Here is a 22594-nt window from a genome sequence, read left to right on the forward strand (position 1 = left end):
TTTGTCCTCCTCCTTTTCGCGATTGTTGCTCCCCTCTGGACTCCAAACCACTTGTAGGAGTTTCCCCCAGGTCTGCCGCTGTCAACTTCTCTGTTGTGCATGTAAAACCTGTCTGGAACAGTTTCCAGGGTATTTTAACCATGGTCCAAAATCTCCCACAGGAATTAATTCCTCCGATGAATTCCTGGACCATTCTGGCAACTCTGTTAACATAGGAAATTGTACTGTTAATCTTTGCTATCTCACACACACACACACACACACACACACACACCTGTAAGTTTTTATTAACACTGTTTACCACCTCTCCTTACCGGTGAAAAAGGAGCCACAAATTGGCCAAATAGTAGGAAGATGAAGGAAATTGCAGGCTAGGATTATAACAGCAGCATAAGCATTACAATATAAAGATGCATAAAATAAAACACGACTAACACATGCACACTATAATTAAAATCGGCATGCGCTTAAGTGTCCAACTTGTTAAAATGAGTCTCACGTGCATGAAACTTGTGCCACCTTTAAAACAATCTCAACTATAATGTTACTGTCATGCCTGTATTCACAGCTAACTTGAAAGTCAAATTAAACACTGGCATAAACCCATCAGCAGAAAAGAAATACAATTTAAAGGTTGTCTGTTCAAAACTGCAGTGGACAAAAATATGGGTACCTTGTTGTCGCAACGTCCTCAGTGGAACCTGGAGCCTGATCTAGTGGCGATCTGTGACGCACCACTGAGTATAAAGAAGCAGACACTATGCAGCAGGCCACATAACAAATCGTTGTTAAGCTATGTACCATTTAAATTTTAAATTGATTGCAGCAGCAATCAGCTTTTATCGAGCTGTGCATTGGTTGGTGTGTCCCTAGTAGACGCTGCCTCCTCAGTGCAGAAGGCCACACAACAAATCTGTTGTTACGCTATGTACAATTCAAATTTTAAATTACAACACAGCCCAAAAATCTAGGTGTGTGTGTGTGTGTGTGTGTGTACGTACCTCATTGTAGCGGATGGTAGTGTGTCCTCACTTCCAAGTTGCACCCCTGCTTGTGTTGCCTATCAATGGAATGTGTATAACATGCCATGTTATTGCAATGTTGTTGCTATAATTGTTCATACCAAGTATTTAAGAGGTGTACATTGCAGATGATTGATGTGCTGTATGTGCAACATGTCTACAAACTCTACAAATATATGTTTCACATACCTTTGAACGGAGGCAAGAACAACCAAAGCACGTGTTCGTCTTATGTCCATTGGACAAGACACTGGCAAAGGTAATACCTGTCTTTGATTGTCCACCTTGTGTCAGGGCTCACCGTGAGCGGACAGGAGTTAGGGACCCAAACGCACAGCTCAGGAGACAGGACTTAGAGTGAACCAGATTTATTAGGCATAAACCAAAACGGCAGGCAAAAACAGGAGTCGGGCAGCCAATCATCAAACCAGTAAACACAATTTCTAGCAGAGGCACAGGCAGGGACAAGGCAGAACGCAGTCAAAAACAGGCATGAGTAGAAACCATAGACTTACATGGAAATTGTTTGAAGGCTGAGAAGCCGGGTGCTCGACAAAAACTATCTTGCAAACGGAACAGGTGAGTGCTGGAGCTTAAATGCTGGAGACTAATTACTGAGTGGACACAGCTGATAAGCACCTTAGAACTAAACAGAAACAGCTGACGGGGCACGTGATCATAAACGTAAAGCAGGCAAAATACATGACAGAACAGAAACCGGAAACACTACCAAAATAAAACAGGAAACGAGACCAAAAAACAACACAGGAACAATCCTGGTTCATGGCACCTTGCAGAGATCAAATTCAGGCATCAACTCTGTAAAATTGTGCTGTAGTGTCTGGTGAAAATTTTCACTGTCCATATCCAGGGGTACGGTCAATGGTTTGGACGGGGTCGCATCTTTGTGCAAATGGATAAAGTAATATCTTGTCAATATGGCGAACGTGACCATCCTCTCTCTTACTCTCCAACGACTCCTTTGGCATATTGGTCCAGGGCCACCATCCGGTCTGAACATCTGCAGGCTTAAACACATTACAAGGACAACCATTAACAATGTATGGAATGGATTACAATTAGTAAAGCAATAACTAACAATTATTGGATGACTTTGGTCTGAGAACATTATCATTTCGTGTTTATGTTCATGATTAGTTTTATGTCAACACAAGTTGACAACTCTCCCGGCTAATTATCTAGATCAGGTGTGTCAGTAAGCTGCTGATTGGATAAACACACCTGGTCAAGGTAATTAGTATTAGCTGGGACAGGGAGAGTTGAAAAACTAGCAGGACGGTAGCTCTCGGGGACCAGGATTGAGCACCCCTGTCTTAGAGGCATTAGAGGTGTTATGCGTACACCAAAACAGAAGGTGGTGGTAATGCAGTATCAATTTGCCAACCAGAAAGAAGCAAAAAAGAAGAAAAGAATTCCAGTCGTCAACACTTGCTATTTTTCGCTGGGACATTATTCCGGAGAAGCTCTGTGTGTGCTGGAAGTGCGCTGAACATTTGTGCCTTGATGAATATTTGTCTTTGTAGGTAGGAACACGTTTATGAATAGGAATAATATCGGAACTATTACCTGTAGAGTGATATGTATGCGTATGCTATCTGGGTTAGCTGCGTTTATGCTAATCCATTGGGCTTATCTTAGTTCGGTGTTGTTAATTTATTCGTGGTTACGCTTGTTTCAGTCACATAACACAAACACGAGAATGCAACATAAATATACGAAAAGCGAGCCTTGCGTGGAGCCTCATGTTATTAGTTTGCTGTCTGTCTAGCTGCACAGGCTCTTGCTGTGAGCTCCTTTTTGAAAATAAATTAGGTTGACACACGTAGAGAAGCACATTCATCAGCACAGTATCCAAAACTTTAGACCATCACAGTAATGATGATAATTATTATAGTAAGTAACATGCAAACCATGTTTTAAAGGTTTTACACTCGTACTGTACCATAGGCTGTCCAGGTGACATTTTTTTCACTGGCTTTTAATGCAAAAAGAGAGGTAATCGCCTTTGGACTTCTTGTTTTATTATTCTGTGTTTTACTATGTCTTTACTCCTATTTATTTAAATTATTTATATTTTAATTAGTAAGTGGTTACAGATATGGTTCTTACTGCACTGTTTACTACTCATATAAAGCACTTTAGTCAACCGTTTTGATAGATTTCATGTCGTTGTCACTTTATTTGCGCGCTATGACATGCATGTGAGACACACTAAGAGCTTAATAGTGATACTTATGAAAACAGTGAAGAAAATTCACGCCATGGATTCAGGTAGGTCCACTCAAGTTCCTGTGCCCTTTGTTGTCACCTGATGCTGTCCAGAACGGTTGACATCTGGCCCAGTTACCACATTGGAACTTGCAACTTAACCAGGGTGAGAGTTTACAGAGATTATATGTAACATATATAGCGCTGTAAGTAGCGCTGTCCACCAATTGTGTATACCAGGAGAAACACAGTAATCACAAAAGCAATGGAATAGCATTCATCTTTTATTGTTAAAAATGCTAAAACTGTAATAATAATAAAAAAAACCTTACTGACTGTACTTAGCATGTCCTGAACCCTCCACCATCTGTGCTAAAGTCCCTCAGCTTCACCACTGCAATGACCAGTGGTCATGGTATGCAATGGGATATTAGTTCTTCTAAAGACAGAAGAGATGGGCGCTATGGAGCAAAAGTAGTGTGTGCTTAATATCTTCAGCTTTATTTCATTATCTTGTTGTGTCCCTATCTCAGCACTCAGTGAATATGTTCTTACATAGCCAAGGAAGGGGCCATTTTGAGTTCTATTTACTGTGCTTACGCATTGTCTGAGTATCAGTCATCTACTACTTTTGACTGTTCCAAGTCATCAGTGATTGGCTAAAGTCATTGTGAATGTATTGGTAGTGGCAAAACATGGGTGGGGAAAAATTAGCATAGACAAAACGAGACGCATCTCGTGACATCACAACACATTCTGGAAAGGCCGTTTTTGTGACTCCCCTGGCTTGCCATACTACAGAGCCTGGGCGGCCTGGCTATCATGTGACAAAAGAACGACTCATTGTGTAAGAACGATCAGTTGAGTGAGTCGTGAACGAATCATTTCTGTTTCCTGTCCTGCTGATTGAGCTTAAGCAGCTGCTACTATGTGGCAAGAGAAGGTACTGCATGGAACTGAATGAGTCGTTCACTGAGAAGGCTCGTTCCTCCCGAGTCATATAAAAGATTTATTTATATTGAACGAATCGTTCCCGAATGACACATCACTAGCTGAGGCCAAACTGAAAGGCGAGGAAAGAGCCACAAACAGACAAGAGAAATACAGAAGTTACTGAACTACAAACAGACCAACAGATATTGTACATTCTTCTAGTTGATCAAAGTGTGCAAACTGTACCATTTCCAGTGTCTTCTGGAGAACAGATTAATTAATAAACAGAACCACTTACAAACACATGATCCATTAGATTGGGATAGATGAAAAAATAGAATAAAATCTTTAATTCATCGTGTTAATTACCAGTTAATGGTAAAAATCATCAAGTGTAAATTATGAGAAGAGAATCATAAGTCCTGTGTAGTTTTTTCCTGGTTAGTCATGTGACCAGAGCTCTGCTTAGACAGTCAAGTGAATGTGAATGACCAGAAGGGGGAGCAGACTGTCAAAATAACAGAACAAGGTCTAAACATAGTATAAACCTTTTATATGTACACAGACAGAGTAAGTTTCCCTCTGCTCTCCTTAGAGGACTTTTGGGTCCCACTCACTTAGCAAAATTAAGGCCATCACAGCAGACCCCTGTCATCCTGCTCATAATGTGTTTGGTCTGTTGTTGTCTGGATGGCGCTTCAAGTCACCAAAGTCTGGGGAAAATCCAGGACATGATGGAGGGAGTATGTCTGTGCTGGACTAGTTATGCCTTCGGATCCCCTAGGATGAGCTAGAGGAAGTTTGCAGAGAGAGGGAAGTCTGACATTCTTTGCATAGTTTGCCTCTCCTGTGACCCCAAGCAAATAAGCAGCTGCAGATGGATAGATGGAACAGCAGAGTACAGTCCTAAATCCGGTTAAGACCAAACATGTATCAGACTGGTAGGACCTTTAGAGAGTCAGGTCTTTAGTTAGACAGGTGGCAGCAGTGTTTGTGTGGATGTGAAAATAGGTGTTTTTTCCTTCTAGCTAAGATAGAGGTTCTGGATCAGAACCGTGCTCAATTAGAACCAGAATATGTCCTAGTGTAAAGAGAAGAGACAAGGGTCAACATCAACATCAGATCAACAGTTTAAACTGGTGTGAAACAAGCAGTTCATTAAGGGGAACCAGAAAATCTCCTGCTTTACAAACAGATAAACTGTTCCAGAAAGGTAAACTCAATGTAAACTGACTAAACTGGTTTCAGACTCTGCTCCGACACGAGGTCTTGCTCCTGTAGTACATGAATCCAGCCAGAGATAAGATCAGACCCAGGATCAGTCCTGAGGTTCCAATGGCGATCTGGTTTCTCTGTGACTCAGACATGGACGGATCTGAGGGCAAACAGAGAGGAGTCAGACAGGTGTGTGATGTTCCCTGGCCTGTCACAGTGTTTGTGTCTCCCTCTCTGTGAGCTCTACACGTGTTTTGTGGGACGGTGGTCGTCTCCTGCAGTCAGGTCGTGTTTGTGATTGCTGCGACACATCTTTGCTGGTTCCTCCTTCACTGGGTTAACTGCTCCTACAGACGACTGGAGGTGTCTCTGGGCAGCTGAGTGTGCTCCTGCAGTTTAGTTTACAGATGAGTGTTTGGACCTTTTCTTTGTAATTTGTTGCTTAACTTATGTTTGTCCTTGTGTGTTGTGTGTCTTTTTGTTTGACTTTTTTGCTTTGCCCCTAAACTCAGTGTGGCATGATGTAAAGCAGACAGCTGTAGTCAGTGATTACCCCAGTCAATAACCACAGGCTGCTTCAGGCTGGCGTGTTCCACCACACAGGAGATCTTCTCTCCAGACCTGCTCCAACACAAACCAACACATCATTGGTTCTTTTGCTGTACTGGTCTACTGGTCTAACTGGCTTTAACTGGTCCTGGCTTCTATTCCTAAAACCGGCTATAGAACATTGTGAGAAACTCTTCTACAGCTCTGCACCTGTGTGATTGTGACACAATCCTGATTGACAGTTGTTACTGATTGAGGGCTCCAGGACCTGAACCCACCTGGGTGTGAACTCCAGGTGAGAGTGGCTCTGGTAGAACCAATCACCGTCTGCCATCTCCGCACTGGAAGCGACATCAGAGGAGACTTCCTTTCCATCTCTGGTCCAGCTCACTCTGATCTGTTTGGGGTAGAAGTCGTAGGCGCTGCAGACCAACATGACGGGGTGGTGACCAGCAGGGGGCGCCATAGATGACAGTCTGACATAAGGCTTAACTGGACACAGAATAGACGTAATCATCAGTTGATTGATCTCTGGATTAGATGACACTTTGCTGTATTTAACTTCTGAAAGTACACATCCACTATATTTTGTGGTGTGTTAGACAATGAGCTGTCTAACATTCAGTTGCTTTATACTGACAACACTGTTCTGTGACCACTATGCCCAAACTCACCTGACCTGGTCAGAACCGAATCGTAGTCAATATCAATGTTGTTGATGCAGTACGTCTCCTTCCTGCTCTTGGCATCAGTCAGCTCTGGTCCCCGGTTCCACACTCGGGCCTGCATGACCCCGTACTCAGTGTAGCCGACGAAGTGCCCCACGTTGCTGCTGAACCTGACAATCTCCAGCCTGTTGTAGTAATCGGAGTAGATGTACTCGATGTCCTTCAGCTCAGTGGAGTTAAAGTCACAGTGGGCCACCGTGTAGCATCGGAACCCATCTAGAGAACCAGAGCGGAACCAGAGCAGAACCTGAACAGCTGCAGATGGTAACTGGTGCCAAAGCGTCTGCTACAGGGTGAGGTTTTAAAGTCAAACATGATGCTGTGCATTGATCAGTGATCAGTGTGTGGATCCTACCTGCTGTAGACATAATGAAGAGGAGAGAGAAGCTGAGGAAGGATGAAGCCATGTTCTCTGTTCTCACTGAGAGCGGCTCTAAAAGCCAGGGGACAAAGGTCACATGATGCAGCCTCACTGGTTACCAGGTAGATAATGCATAGAACAGAGGAAATGTACAGTTCCTCATGTCCAGGATCACGTTGACGTGTGAACACAAGGAGCCGGGGGTCAAATAGCAAATGTAAATGTGTCTGTGGCTTAAACTCTGAAGACTTTGTTTCAGTCACATTGTTATTATTACCTTACAAACATTTATCGTTATCCAAACACTAAGCTTTAGTAACTCACCAGCTTCCACGCTTTGTCTCTAACTGTTGATTCACCTCATCACCTTAGGAGCTGGATGCGTTCAAGTGACTGAAAGTTCTGAACATTACAGCCTTTAAGAGAACAGCAGGACAAAACATGCTTTCACATCTGTTTTGTTGGTCCTTTCATTTTCAATTTTCTTCATTTAACCAGTAGAGTCATGAGTTCCCACATCCCATTTTCTGTAGACAGCACAGTCTGTCAACACCACCAAAACAAACCTAAAATCAAGGATCCAGACAAGATATGTTGATGATATGATGTTTACATTATCAATTCAGGTCTGACTAATCCTAAATTGTCTTTGCTGCCTTTTGTTCAACAACAGTTAGTTTTTATATGGCCTGCTGAATGAAATGTTTGTTTTGTTATCTTTTTGACTTCAACTTTTGTGTTTGCTGTTAAAACTGTTTGTTTGGCTTTTTTGGCATCGGACTGTGTAGGCAGCTTCTTGAGCGACGCAGACGGCCACACAACAGGAAGGAGCGTTTACCATCCCACCTGATATACAGTATGTGCATATGGTTCTTTTACTTTAATTCTATTTGTAATTTTTATTACTAATTTGTAACTGTAAATACTTAACAAAGTAATGTCCCTGATATAGGATCAATAAAGAATTATTTTACATTACACCTAAGAGAGAGAGAGAAGAGAGAGATTTTGGTTATTACGTAATTATCAACAATTACCAATGACAATTGTCCATAATTTGAATATTAAGATACTTTAAATTATTATAGGGCACCACACTAGTTCCAGGAACCAATAACCAATTAAGCAATAAGACAGAGATTTATTTACAAACTGCAACAATAATAAATTAAATACAGTAATAAAATATCACAAATACATATTAAACACAAATAATCACAGACAACAATCAGTTAGTTGAAACAAACTTTAATAACTAAGCCAATATTGATGATGACCAACGCTAATTTGGCCCTAACAGTATGAGGTAGACAGAATGATTAATGATCACACAGTGGACTCACGCTCTCCTCCAACAAGATCAGCTGACAGATCAAGCTCTGTCAGCACGTGGGCCTCAGATGAGATTGCTCAGCACTTCAGAAAGTACAGAGTAGGAACCACAGATCATAAGGAACACTTGTTGAAAGGCCTTTCACATTACTGTTCCTGATATACAACAGTGTTGTATAAAACAAACATTGGATCCTACACAAAGCCTCAGTTCTTAGAACAAGGACTTGTAAAAAGTCACACATTTCTGTGTCCAAGTCAAGTCTGTGGTCAGTGAGGGACAAGCTGGAGTCAAGTCAGACGTCTGTAGTTATGCTAGACCCGGTTCCAGCTGACGCCTTGATGGTTCCTCCCATCAGGTGGTTAATCAGCTTCAGAGTTTCCTTTGATGAGGAAGAAGGTTCCAGCTGCCACACCGAGCAGAGCAACAGTCAGACCCAGAGCACAGAACACTGCAGGGCCAACACTGGGCTGCTGCACGTCCACCTCTGACGGCAGAGAACACACTGGTTACAGACATGTAGCTGCATCTTAGCTGCTTTACTGAAGGTTCTCACCCCAGATACTGGTGAGCGGTTGGTCCAGGCCTGGATGCTGCGCTGTGCAGGTGTACACGTCTCCCTGCTGGGGGATGAACTGCAGTCTGAAGATCTGTTTAAAGGAACCATCTTTGTTGAGGTGGGGAACGTTAGCCACGGGTCCATCGGTCACGTTCTGTCCGTTCTTGGTCCAGTGGACTTTGACGGGGGCAGGGTAGAACCCAGTCGCGTAGCATATCAGGGTGTTCATGTCTCCGAGCTGCAGGTCGTCTCTGGTGTAGATCATCAGATTGGATGGAGGATCTGAAAAGAAAGAAGTCCAGCCAACAAACCGTATACAGAAAGAAAATGAGAGAGAAGAAAGACACAAAATCATTTGGTTTTCCTCACCGTTCTTTAAGGGGATGTCCTTCATGGCTTGACGCCTCAGCCCCAGGTTCCTCTTGCAGATCCTCTGACCCTCCAGAGCCTGTTGGTACATGTCGCCTGTGTGGCTGATGTGATCCATAAAGCTGGGCTGAGGTTCCACTCCTCTGCCGTTGACAAAGTCTGCGTACCATGTGTCCTCATCATCCAGGCCGTACACCAGCTCCCCGTCGGTGTCCGAGCAGCCGTTGACGGCAAAGTCACTGTGGAGAACTGAAACCAGGATTGAAGATGCTGACCTGTCGTCTGCTGCTCAGAACTCAGCCAAACCAGGAGCCGTTCAAAAACAGTTTAAACTGAATCACACTTACATTCAGCAGGAAAACAGAAGAAATTGGACCAGAACCAGGACAGGACCAGGAACAGTTCTGACACCTTCATCTTCATCACCCTGATGAGCAGTAGCATGTTTCGATGCCCCCAACTACTGTATGTGAGGAAGAGCCTGAAAGAGTAGTGAAGCGAAAGCCACAGGATCACTGGCTCACAGAGCAGCCAATCACAGGTCAAAGATCACGTGATGTCATCAGTAACCATGCGGATACAGAACACCTGGACAGGAAGTTCACCACAAACAACTGGAAATAGTCTCATTCTAAAGCTCAGTTTAAACATTTATTCCACAGCTGGAAAACAGAAAAACAGAAACAGCCCCTTTCTAACATCTGTGGTCCAGAACAGCTGGTTCTTCTTCATCCTGGCTCCAACAGGAGTCTTTACTTCAGAGTTATACAGAACTAAAGTCTACATTTGAATTCCTGTCTACCAGACTGCAGCCACCTTCCTGTATGAACAATAGGGCGAACCAGCCAGATCACCAGACACCACACTGCCTCCTGCTGGCCAACAGGAACAACACACTTTAGCTCCAGACTGAATAGAAACAATAATAACAAACCTTACTGTCAACAAAAGTGTGTCTTTAATGTGAAGTAGCAGCAGGAGGGGGTCAGAGGTCAAGTGGCACCAAACAGCAAAGCACAGAAGAGCATAATGTGTGAAAATGTGAAGCTTCTGTGATCAAACATACTGTATAAAACATACAGAACAAAAAAGCTGCAAACGTGATCAGAACAAGGCTGTTTGTGTCATATTGGCAGCATCTCCTGACAGCTCTACTCTGCTGTCGTTTTGGATCGGTTGCTCATTGTGATAGAAAAACACACTGGAAGGTTTTTGTCCTGTCTTCAACTTACAGCTCAGACTCACAGAGAGTCCCTCAGTCACAGGACGGACAGGACTCATCAGGATCAAACCTGCATCTGGACGACAGTCACAGGAAGATTCAGTGGAGCAGAAGAAGAAAACTATTATCAGATATAATATTAAACCACATAATACAGTAAGATGTTACAAATGCTTTAAATGAATGAAAACAATCAAACTCACCATGAACAGTGATGTTGACTGAGTGACTGAAGTGTCCTGATCCAGACTCACACCAGAACACTGCAGAACCAGACTGTGATGTGATGATGTCACATCTGGATCCAGATGTTGTCCAGTTGGAGCAGGATGACAGGAAGCCTCCTTCAGGAAACCTCCTGACTCTCCACTCAGTAGAGTTTCCCTCACAGCTCAGTGACACAGAGTCACGGGTGAAGTGTTGAACTGTGTCAGGACTCACTGTGAGAGACGCTGACGGATCAACGTCTGAACAACACATATAACTATAAAAGCGTTTCCATAAGAAAATGCACAATGGATGCTGCAATGCAGTAAATAGGTAAAACATGCCTGGTCGGAAGCTTGGAAGCTGCGGCGGCTGTTACCAAGTGTTTATTGAGGAGTTTTGATACAGTAGAGTTTTTGTTTCCTTTTGATGTCCTGTGCTTTTTCTCTTGTACTGTGTTCCTGTCCTCCATGTTTAGGGTTGTTTGCCCGTTGTAACGGAGCGTGTTTAGCTTAGCCTAGCGATGGGTAGCGTAACGGACACACTGAGCTTTCCGGGAAAACACGATGAGGAGGAACCTGCTTTTTGTCAGACTTGGGCAGGTGTCGGACCCACATGCACGGTACAGAAGCACGATGATGGTTTAACACAGGTTTATTAGATAAGGCAGGGTCAGGCGGTCCAGGTCATGCACAAAAGCGTTCAATGAAGCAGTACACAAGGGAGCAGGCAATCTCTAATCCAATGTCCAGGCAGGGTTCGTTACACAAGCAGGCTCGGCAAAAGTACAGGCAAGGATAAGACAAACTCACGGTCAGATTATTAGGCACGGTTCTCTCACGGGCAGCGGGATACACGAGGTTCAGGCAGAAACAATGGTCAAGGCGATCAGGGTCAAAACACGAGTAGCTAAACATGAGATGCTGGAAAGAGTACGGAAACTAACAATCTGGCAACTGGAGTCTGTTAGAGGTGGAGGCTATATACAGGTACTGATTACTGATTGGTAACAGGTGTGGATACTGGGAACCGGAGAGTGACAGGAAGTTAACAAAATAAAACAGGATGTGACAGATGGCGTGAAACATGACAGTACCCCCCCCCCTATGGCGTCTTCCACGGCGCCAACGAGCCCCTCCCCCCTCCCCCCTCCGCCCAGGGCGGGTGGAGGGAGGTAGTAGGAGGAGGGCTCGAATCCCCCCCCTCGGCCGGATGACGAAGCAGGGTGGGCGGAGGGAGGACATCAGGAGGAGGGACCAGCGCCGGAGTCCTCCTCGTCTGCTGAGCCTCGGTCGCGTTGCCCCATCCCGTCCGGGGACGGGGCCTCAGGATGCGCTGCATGGAAGTCTCTGATGAGGGCTTTGTCTAATATGTCCCGGGCCGGTACCCAAGAGCGTTCATCCGGCCCGTAGCCCTCCCAGTCAACCAGGTACTGGAAGCCCCGACCCCGGCGTCTGCAGTCGCGGAGATCCCGAACCGTGTAGGCAGGACCTCCGTCCACGATCCGAGGAGGGGGAGGCGGTTGGTGAGGAGGGATCATGGGACATGATCTATAGGGCTTGAGACGGCTGATGTGAAAGGTGGAGTGTATCTTCATCGTCCTGGGCAATGAGAGCCTCACAGAAACAGGGTTAATGATGCGTGATATTGTGTATGGACCAATGAATTTAGGAGTTAACTTACGGGTCTGGGCCTGTAACCTGAGGTCCCTAGTGGATAACCAGACCTGGTCGCCCACCTTGTACTCCGGGCCCGGTGTCCGCTTACGGTCGGCCGCCCGCTTGTATCGGTCCCGTGCCTGCAGCATGGTGCGCCGTGCCTGCAACCACGTGAGGCGGCAGCGCCGAACCAGAGCGTGTGCCGACGGGACGTGGACCTCCTCCTCCAAGGCCGGAAACAACGGTGGCTGGAACCCATAGGCGCACTGAAACGGGGTTAGTCCGGTGGAGGCGCAGGGCAATGTGTTATGGGCAAACTCTACCCATACTAGTTTGCTGGCCCATGACCCCGGGTTTCTGGAGGCGAGGAGCCGCAGTCCCACCTCCAGCTGCTGATTGGCCCGTTCGGCCTGTCCATTGGACTCGGGGTGGTACCCTGACGATAAACTGACCTCTGCCCCTAGGAGAGTACAGAACTCCCGCCAAAATCGCGAAACGAATTGGGGCCCCCGGTCTGATACAATGTCAGTAGGAAAGCCATGGAGCCTAAACACGTGTTCGAGCATGGCTTGGGCCGTAGCCTTGGCTGACGGCAACTTGGGTAATGAGATAAAATGTGCTAACCTGGAGAAGCGATCTACCACCGTCATGACGACTGTCTTCCCCTGGGAGGGTGGTAAACCGGTGACGAAGTCTAGGGCTATGTGCGACCATGGGCGGTGGGGTACCGGCAGGGGATGCAGCAGGCCGGCCGGTCGCTGGTGCGAAGCCTTGCCCATGGCGCATGTGGGACAGGCCGCGACGTACTCCTGGACGTCCTTCTTCATCATCGGCCACCAGAACCGTTCTCCCAGCCTGAACAGGGTGCTAGAGACTCCTGGATGCCCACTTACCAGTGAGGCGTGAGCCCACTGGATCACCTCCCCCCTGAGGTCGGGTGGCACGAACAACCGGTTGGGCGGGACGCCGCGTGGAGCTGGACGGTCACGGGTGGCCTCCCGTACTCGACGCTCCACCGACCATGCGACTGCCCCCACCAGGCATCCGGGTGGTAGGATGGGCTCTGGTTCCGCTGGATCCTGCTGCGTGTCATGCAGGCGAGACAGAACGTCAGGTTTCACATTTTTTGACCCAGGGCGATATGACAAATGAAAATTAAAACGACTGAAGAACAGTGCCCATCGGGCCTGGCGTGAATTCAGCCTCTTCGCCGTTCTGAGGTACTCGAGGTTTTTATGGTCCGTGTACACTAGGAAGGGCTGGTCTGCCCCCTCCAGCCAGTGTCTCCATTCCTCCAGGGCCACTTTCACCGCGAGCAGTTCTCGGTCCCCGATGTCGTAGTTACGTTCGGCCGGGGATAGCTTGCGGGACATGAACGCGCAGGGGTGGATCCTACCGTCTGTGGAATCCCTCTGGGATAGCACTGCCCCTACTCCTGAGTTGGATGCGTCGACCTCCACCACGAACTGCCGCTGTGGGTCGGGCATCCGTAACACGGGTGCTGTGATGAAGCTGCGTTTCAGACGCTGAAACGCCTCCTCTGCTTCGTCCGTCCACTGAAAAGCTGTCTTACACGAGGTTAGTGCATGCAGTGGGGCGGCAATACTGCTGAACCTCCTAATGAATTTCCGATAAAAGTTGGCGAATCCCAAAAAGCGCTGCACCTCCCTGCGGCTCTGCGGAACCGGCCACTCCTGGACTGCCTGGGTCTTGGCCGGATCCATCTCGATCCTGTCCCTGCTGACGATGAACCCTAAGAAGGAGACCTGGTCTGCGTGAAATTCACACTTCTCCGCCTTTACGTACAACCGGTGTTCTAGTAACTTCTTGAGGACCAGGCGAACATGTGCTATGTGCTCCTCCTCGGAGCGAGAAAAGACCAGGATGTCATCAAGGTACACGAAAACAAAGTCATTAATCATGGGGCCGAGTACCTCGTTCACGAAGGCCTGGAAGACGGCTGGCGCGTTGGTAAGGCCGAAGGGCATGACGAGGTACTCGTAGTGTCCATTCGGGGTATTGAAGGCCGTCTTCCATTCGTCCCCTTCTCGGATCCGTACCAGATGGTACGCGTTACGGAGATCCAATTTCGTGAAATGTGTGGCCCCTGCTAGCAACTCAAAGGCGGAGGAAAGTAATGGAAGAGGGTAGGAATCTCTAACGGTAATGTCATTGAGGCCCCGGTAGTCAATGCAGGGCCGCAGAGAGCCGTCCTTCTTCCCTACAAAGAAGAACCCTGCGCCCGCAGGAGAGGATGAAGGGCGAATAATACCTGAGGCCAACGCAGAGTCCAGATACTCCCTCATGGCTCGATTCTCCTTGGGAGAGAGCTGATACAATCTCCCCTTGGGTGGTGTGGTCCCTGGGCGCAGGTTGATCGCACAGTTGTGTTTCCGATGGGGGGGGTAGAGAGGTCGCTCGAGCCTTGCTGAACACCGTGCGGAGGTCATGGTAACATTCGGGGACTCCAGTTAGATCGGCCTGCTCGATCCCCTCACTGGCTGTTGCCGCTGCTTCCACAGGTGCCTGTTGGGAAACTGAGGCCTGAAAGCACGTGTTCAGACAATCTGGGTCCCATCGGCTCACCTCCCCCCTGCGCCAATCAAGCGTTGGATTGTGCAGCCTTAACCATGTGTGGCCCAGTACCACCGGGTGGTAGCACGACTCCACAACCAAAAATGTGATTCTCTCGGTGTGAGTGTCAGCAAAGGTCATTTTTACCGGCTCTGTGCGGTGGGTGACTCTCCAGAGCCGACGTCCATCCAGCGCTGCCGTCTCCACGGGAGAAGCCAGGGGAAACGCTGCAATGCCCAGTCGTTCCGCGAGTCCTGCGTCCATCAGACTAGCGTCGGCTCCAGAGTCAATGAGAACCGCCTGCTGGACGGACCGGGTGCTTGAAACTAAAGTCACAGTTGGTAGTGAGCGAGCGGAGGCGCTACCTAAAACCGTTCGGCTCACCGCTACCCTCCGCGCTAGCGACGAGCCATGTCTTTTAGCGGGCAGTGCAAGGCGAAATGTCCAGCCTGGCCGCAATACATGCACAGTTTCTGGGAGCGTCGACGCCGCTTCTCTTCCTCCGTAAGCCGTGCGCGTCCGATCTGCATCGGCTCCTCTGGCGTCGGTCCAACTTCCGGGTTCCGGGGAACGGTCTGGCCGCCGGGCTCACGATACCCCCTCCTGGGGCTCGTAGTGCGGTGTCGGCGGTCCTCCCGCAGCCCCTCCTCTCGTTGGTGCTCCCGTTCGGTGCTCCCCAGCCTGTGGTCAATTTGGATCGCCAGAGCGATCAGGGCGTCCAAATCGCTGGGCAGATCCCTCGCCGCTAAACAGTCCTTGACCCGACAAGAGAGTCCGCGGATGAATACGTCACCCAATGCGGTGGCGTCCCAGCCGGCCTCCGCCGCTAGCGTACGGAACTCGATCGCGTATTTCGCCGTCGGTCTCCCGCCCTGACGGATGTTCACCAGCCGCTGAGCCGCCTCGCGCCCCGGGGTGACTTCCTGGAAGATCTGTTTCAGCGCTGTAGCGAAAGCAGCGAATGTGCACACGCAGGGGGAGCCGTTTTGCCACTCCGCTGTCGCCCATGCTTCCGCGTCCCCCGTCAGATGTGAAATAGCGTATGCCACTCGAGCTCGGTCCGATGGGAACGCGGGTGAATGTAACTCAAAATGAATCTCACACTGCGTGAGAAATGCTCGACAGTCTCCTGACTCACCCGAGAACCGTATCGGGGCGCCCAGCCTGGCGTCCGGAGCGACGGCCAAGGGAACCGCTGCGGCCAAGTGTGCAGCTGCGGCAGCGGCGCTCGGAGTCAGCCTCGTCTCTCCCGTCGAGCTCTGATTCAGGCGATTCATCGCCTCAGTCAATCCTGCCATCGCCGTCTCCTGTCGAAGGACACACTCGGCCAATCTCTGGAGAGCGGCGTTGGTTTTCTCCTCCTGTTCTGCTGCTCGTTGCTCCTGAGCCATGAGCTGTGCTCGGAAGCTCTCTGCACCGGCGGAGTCCATTTCTGGCCAGATTGTTCTGTCAGACTTGGGCAGGTGTCGGACCCACATGCACGGTACAGAAGCACGGTGATGGTTTAACACAGGTTTATTAGATAAGGCAGGGTCAGGCGGTCCAGGTCATGCACAAAAGCGTTCAATGAAGCAGTACACAAGGGAGCAGGCAATCTCTAATCCAATGTCCAGGCAGGGTTCGTTACACAAGCAGGCTCGGCAAAAGTACAGGCAAGGATAAGACAAACTCACGGTCAGATTATTAGGCACGGTTCTCTCACGGGCAGCGGGATACACGAGGTTCAGGCAGAAACAATGGTCAAGGCGATCAGGGTCAAAACACGAGTAGCTAAACATGAGATGCTGGAAAGAGTACGGAAACTAACAATCTGGCAACTGGAGTCTGTTAAAGGTGGAGGCTATATACAGGTACTGATTACTGATTGGTAACAGGTGTGGATACTGGGAACCGGAGAGTGACAGGAAGTTAACAAAATAAAACAGGATGTGACAGATGGCGTGAAACATGACACTTTTAGTGGCATCAGTGGATCAGGAGCTTCCTGACTGACAGGAGTTCAGTGTAGTCAGAACCAGCTGGAGCTCAACAGAAACTGTAAACAAAACAACTTGCATAAATTAAGTTTATAGGAAAAGCCAAAAACACTTCAGCGTGGGTGGGGACATTTCTCATTTGACTGTAGGTGATGGTGGACTTAAGGAAGAAACGCCTGCCCCCCCTCTCCCTCCACCATAACATAGTGGCTACTGTGGAATCAGTCAGGTTATAGGGTGCACAATCTCACAGGACCTGAAGTGGTCCCCTCACATAGACACTGTCCACACAAAGGCCCAGCAGAGGCTCTACTTACTGAGACAGCTCAGGAACAGCATCGCTGCAGGAAGATGCTGTTTTTCTCTTTGTCTCACACTGGGCTTCAGACAGTTCTGTTCCAGCAGTGTTTGGATCCAGAAGCACTGCAGTGTAGGAGACCATGTTCCAGATCCTGTTCCAGATGTTGAAGCTCAGGTTGCCCAGATTCACATTTTTTGACCCAGGGCGATATGACAAATGAAAATTAAAACGACTGAAGAACAGTGCCCATCGGGCCTGGCGTGAATTCAGCCTCTTCGCCGTTCTGAGGTACTCGAGGTTTTTATGGTCCGTGTACACTAGGAAGGGCTGGTCTGCCCCCTCCAGCCAGTGTCTCCATTCCTCCAGGGCCACTTTCACCGCGAGCAGTTCTCGGTCCCCGATGTCGTAGTTACGTTCGGCCGGGGATAGCTTGCGGGACATGAACGCGCAGGGGTGGATCCTACCGTCTGTGGAATCCCTCTGGGATAGCACTGCCCCTACTCCTGAGTTGGATGCGTCGACCTCCACCACGAACTGCCGCTGTGGGTCGGGCATCCGTAACACGGGTGCTGTGATGAAGCTGCGTTTCAGACGCTGAAACGCCTCCTCTGCTTCGTCCGTCCACTGAAAAGCTGTCTTACACGAGGTTAGTGCATGCAGTGGGGCGGCAATACTGCTGAACCTCCTAATGAATTTCCGATAAAAGTTGGCGAATCCCAAAAAGCGCTGCACCTCCCTGCGGCTCTGCGGAACCGGCCACTCCTGGACTGCCTGGGTCTTGGCCGGATCCATCTCGATCCTGTCCCTGCTGACGATGAACCCTAAGAAGGAGACCTGGTCTGCGTGAAATTCACACTTCTCCGCCTTTACGTACAACCGGTGTTCTAGTAACTTCTTGAGGACCAGGCGAACATGTGCTATGTGCTCCTCCTCGGAGCGAGAAAAGACCAGGATGTCATCAAGGTACACGAAAACAAAGTCATTAATCATGGGGCCGAGTACCTCGTTCACGAAGGCCTGGAAGACGGCTGGCGCGTTGGTAAGGCCGAAGGGCATGACGAGGTACTCGTAGTGTCCATTCGGGGTATTGAAGGCCGTCTTCCATTCGTCCCCTTCTCGGATCCGTACCAGATGGTACGCGTTACGGAGATCCAATTTCGTGAAATGTGTGGCCCCTGCTAGCAACTCAAAGGCGGAGGAAAGTAATGGAAGAGGGTAGGAATCTCTAACGGTAATGTCATTGAGGCCCCGGTAGTCAATGCAGGGCCGCAGAGAGCCGTCCTTCTTCCCTACAAAGAAGAACCCTGCGCCCGCAGGAGAGGATGAAGGGCGAATAATACCTGAGGCCAACGCAGAGTCCAGATACTCCCTCATGGCTCGATTCTCCTTGGGAGAGAGCTGATACAATCTCCCCTTGGGTGGTGTGGTCCATGGGCGCAGGTTGATCGCACAGTTGTGTTTCCGATGGGGGGGGTAGAGAGGTCGCTCGAGCCTTGCTGAACACCGTGCGGAGGTCATGGTAACATTCGGGGACTCCAGTTAGATCGGCCTGCTCGATCCCCTCACTGGCTGTTGCCGCTGCTTCCACAGGTGCCTGTTGGGAAACTGAGGCCTGAAAGCACGTGTTCAGACAATCTGGGTCCCATCGGCTCACCTCCCCCCTGCGCCAATCAAGCGTTGGATTGTGCAGCCTTAACCATGTGTGGCCCAGTACCACCGGGTGGTAGCACGACTCCACAACCAAAAATGTGATTCTCTCGGTGTGAGTGTCAGCAAAGGTCATTATTACCGGCTCTGTGCGGTGGGTGACTCTCCAGAGCCGACGTCCATCCAGCGCTGCCGTCTCCACGGGAGAAGCCAGGGGAAACGCTGCAATGCCCAGTCGTTCCGCGAGTCCTGCGTCCATCAGACTAGCGTCGGCTCCAGAGTCAATGAGAACCGCCTGCTGGATGGACCGGGTGCTTGAAACTAAAGTCACAGTTGGTAGTGAGCGAGCGGAGGCGCTACCTAAAACCGTTCGGCTCACCGCTACCCTCCGCGCTAGCGATGAGCCATGTCTTTTAGCGGGCAGTGCAAGGCGAAATGTCCAGCCTGGCCGCAATACATGCACAGTTTCTGGGAGCGTCGACGCCGCTTCTCTTCCTCCGTAAGCCGTGCGCGTCCGATCTGCATCGGCTCCTCTGGCGTCGGTCCAACTTCCGGGTTCCGGGGAACGGTCTGGCCGCCGGGCTCACGATACCCCCTCCTGGGGCTCGTAGTGCGGTGTCGGCGGTCCTCCCGCAGCCCCTCCTCTCGTTGGTGCTCCCGTTCGGTGCTCCCCAGCCTGTGGTCAATTTGGATCGCCAGAGCGATCAGGGCGTCCAAATCGCTGGGCAGATCCCTCGCCGCTAAACAGTCCTTGACCCGACAAGAGAGTCCGCGGATGAATACGTCACCCAATGCGGTGGCGTCCCAGCCGGCCTCCGCCGCTAGCGTACGGAACTCGATCGCGTATTTCGCCGTCGGTCTCCCGCCCTGACGGATGTTCACCAGCCGCTGAGCCGCCTCGCGCCCCGGGGTGACTTCCTGGAAGATCTGTTTCAGCGCTGTAGCGAAAGCAGCGAATGTGCACACGCAGGGGGAGCCGTTTTGCCACTCCGCTGTCGCCCATGCTTCCGCGTCCCCCGTCAGATGTGAAATAGCGTATGCCACTCGAGCTCGGTCCGATGGGAACGCGGGTGAATGTAACTCAAAATGAATCTCACACTGCGTGAGAAATGCTCGACAGTCTCCTGACTCACCCGAGAACCGTATCGGGGCGCCCAGCCTGGCGTCCGGAGCGACGGCCAAGGGAACCGCTGCGGCCAAGTGTGCAGCTGCGGCAGCGGCGCTCGGAGTCAGCCTCGTCTCTCCCGTCGAGCTCTGATTCAGGCGATTCATCGCCTCAGTCAATCCTGCCATCGCCGTCTCCTGTCGAAGGACACACTCGGCCAATCTCTGGAGAGCGGCGTTGGTTTTCTCCTCCTGTTCTGCTGCTCGTTGCTCCTGAGCCATGAGCTGTGCTCGGAAGCTCTCTGCACCGGCGGAGTCCATTTCTGGCCAGATTGTTCTGTCAGACTTGGGCAGGTGTCGGACCCACATGCACGGTACAGAAGCACGGTGATGGTTTAACACAGGTTTATTACATAAGGCAGGGTCAGGCGGTCCAGGTCATGCACAAAAGCGTTCAATGAAGCAGTACACAAGGGAGCAGGCAATCTCTAATCCAATGTCCAGGCAGGGTTCGTTACACAAGCAGGCTCGGCAAAAGTACAGGCAAGGATAAGACAAACTCACGGTCAGATTATTAGGCACGGTTCTCTCACGGGCAGCGGGATACACGAGGTTCAGGCAGAAACAATGGTCAAGGCGATCAGGGTCAAAACACGAGTAGCTAAACATGAGATGCTGGAAAGAGTACGGAAACTAACAATCTGGCAACTGGAGTCTGTTAGAGGTGGAGGCTATATACAGGTACTGATTACTGATTGGTAACAGGTGTGGATACTGGGAACCGGAGAGTGACAGGAAGTTAACAAAATAAAACAGGATGTGACAGATGGCGTGAAACATGACACTTTTAGTGGCATCAGTGGATCAGGAGCTTCCTGACTGACAGGAGTTCAGTGTAGTCAGAACCAGCTGGAGCTCAACAGAAACTGTAAACAAAACAACTTGCATAAATTAAGTTTATAGGAAAAGCCAAAAACACTTCAGCGTGGGTGGGGACATTTCTCATTTGACTGTAGGTGATGGTGGACTTAAGGAAGAAACGCCTGCCCCCCCTCTCCCTCCACCATAACATAGTGGCTACTGTGGAATCAGTCAGGTTATAGGGTGCACAATCTCACAGGACCTGAAGTGGTCCCCTCACATAGACACTGTCCACACAAAGGCCCAGCAGAGGCTCTACTTACTGAGACAGCTCAGGAACAGCATCACTGCAGGAAGCTGCTGTTTTTCTCTTTGTCTCACACTGGGCTTAAGACAGTTCTGTTCCAGCAGTGTTTGGATCCAGAAGCACTGCAGTGTAGGAGACCATGTTCCAGATCCTGTTCCAGATGTTGAAGCTCAGGTTGCCCAGATGTTTGGTCTGGTCTAAAGCACGAGTGCTGTGGATCCTCCAGCAGGAGGCGCTGCTGGGCTCTTTCCACTGCATCCTTGCAGTTAAACAGGGATGAGACGTGTTCATCTCCGTGGCTCTGACTGTGTCTGACAGAGCTGCTATGTCTCTGCTCAGAGAATCCATCCTTCTTTTTTCTGCTCCTCTTCCTTCCTCAGTGCAGCCATCCTGACCTGTCAGCAGTGAAACGTCTTTGAACTGCTCATTAATCTGCATCTCTGTGTGTTGGGTCTGGATTTTAATATGATTGTCCCTGTTTGCACGATATAAATTTGTTTGTGTGTTTTTATATTGTTGTTTTGTACATGATTATTAAATTAAATCGCAGTTGACCCATTTATGACAAACAGTATTTTCATTGTAAAATACTTAAAAGTTACTTAACTTTACTTAACATAGGAGCCAGTGCCAGCGAGGGCCATGCAAAAATATACTGTATGATAACAGCAAATGATAGGAAAGAGACTTTTCCAAAGAGAATTTTTCCAAAATGATCAGCAACGGCAGAAATGTAATGACCGAGGTAGACATAGGGGTTAAACTCCCGAATAGTTTATTGCAGCGATCACAATTTGCTGTAAATAGAAAACAAAGGGCCATTAAACGCGTTCTACAGTTTTCCCGCCGAACGCAGACGTCACGCTGGGACTCCAGTGTCTTATTGGATCCGACACCAGGGGCGGACCGGAAACAGACCCTCCCCCGAACCTGCGTGTCTTTTCTTTTCTTTTTTTTAGTCGCAGTTCGACTCCAGTCAACATCTATCTGGTCTGGTTCTCTGCTCAGACGGAGACAAAACCGGAGTTAACTTCACTGGGAAAGGAAACCGTCGCTAAGTCTAAAATACAAAGGACGTCGCGATCAGCTGATCCCCGGGACGAGACGGGAGCGACGGAACGAGAGCTCGAAAACAACGGACAACAACGAGCGGAGGATCCGGCTCATCTCATAGTAAGATCTGAGTAGAGAATCAGTAACTTGTAGAAGTGGTCAGTAAACTAGAGTTGACCTCACGAATCACTGAGAAACCATGACACAGTTGGGCTGAAATCGACACATTGCTCAACACCATTTGACACAGTCAGAACAACGACATCTGCTGGTTGTGCGTGAGAACTGCATCAGAGCAGACTGACCGTCAAACCCTCGCTAGTACGTGGTTGTTCAGGTCCATGTTTTATTCTCACATAAAAGTTATTTAATCAAATGTGTGTTAT

The 22594-nt window shown here is 49.2% G+C and overlaps 2 protein-coding genes across 3 annotated transcripts; both read right to left on the bottom strand.

Moving 5' to 3' along the window:
* Positions 1-4507: 4507 nt before the first annotated feature.
* LOC114848052 (H-2 class II histocompatibility antigen, I-E beta chain-like) lies at positions 4508-7492 on the bottom strand. Its single transcript, XM_029138188.3, has 6 exons — positions 7362-7492; positions 7032-7109; positions 6623-6892; positions 6227-6440; positions 5953-6020; positions 4508-5559 (listed from the first exon to the last, which is right to left on the bottom strand). The coding sequence occupies exons 2-6, from the start codon at positions 7081-7083 to the stop codon at positions 5429-5431; spliced, it is 735 nt and encodes a 244-aa protein (XP_028994021.1). The 5' UTR covers positions 7084-7109; positions 7362-7492; the 3' UTR covers positions 4508-5428.
* A 773-nt stretch (positions 7493-8265) lies between these two features.
* Positions 8266-10005, bottom strand: LOC114847985 (H-2 class II histocompatibility antigen, A-Q alpha chain-like). Of its 2 annotated transcripts, XM_029138051.3 has the most exons (4): positions 9646-9933; positions 9299-9547; positions 8927-9211; positions 8266-8857 (listed from the first exon to the last, which is right to left on the bottom strand). In XM_029138051.3, exons 1-4 carry the CDS (start codon positions 9740-9742, stop codon positions 8733-8735), a joined length of 756 nt encoding a protein of 251 aa, XP_028993884.1. In that variant the 5' UTR covers positions 9743-9933; the 3' UTR covers positions 8266-8732. The 2 variants fall into 2 exon arrangements, with proteins under 2 accessions (XP_028993884.1, XP_028993875.1); XM_029138042.3 differs by having other exon boundaries at positions 8927-9547; positions 9646-10005.
* Between the last annotated feature and the right edge of the window lie 12589 nt (positions 10006-22594).

This window comes from Betta splendens, chromosome 2, assembly GCF_900634795.4.
Source record: "Betta splendens chromosome 2, fBetSpl5.4, whole genome shotgun sequence".
Lineage (NCBI taxonomy): Eukaryota > Metazoa > Chordata > Actinopteri > Anabantiformes > Osphronemidae > Betta > Betta splendens.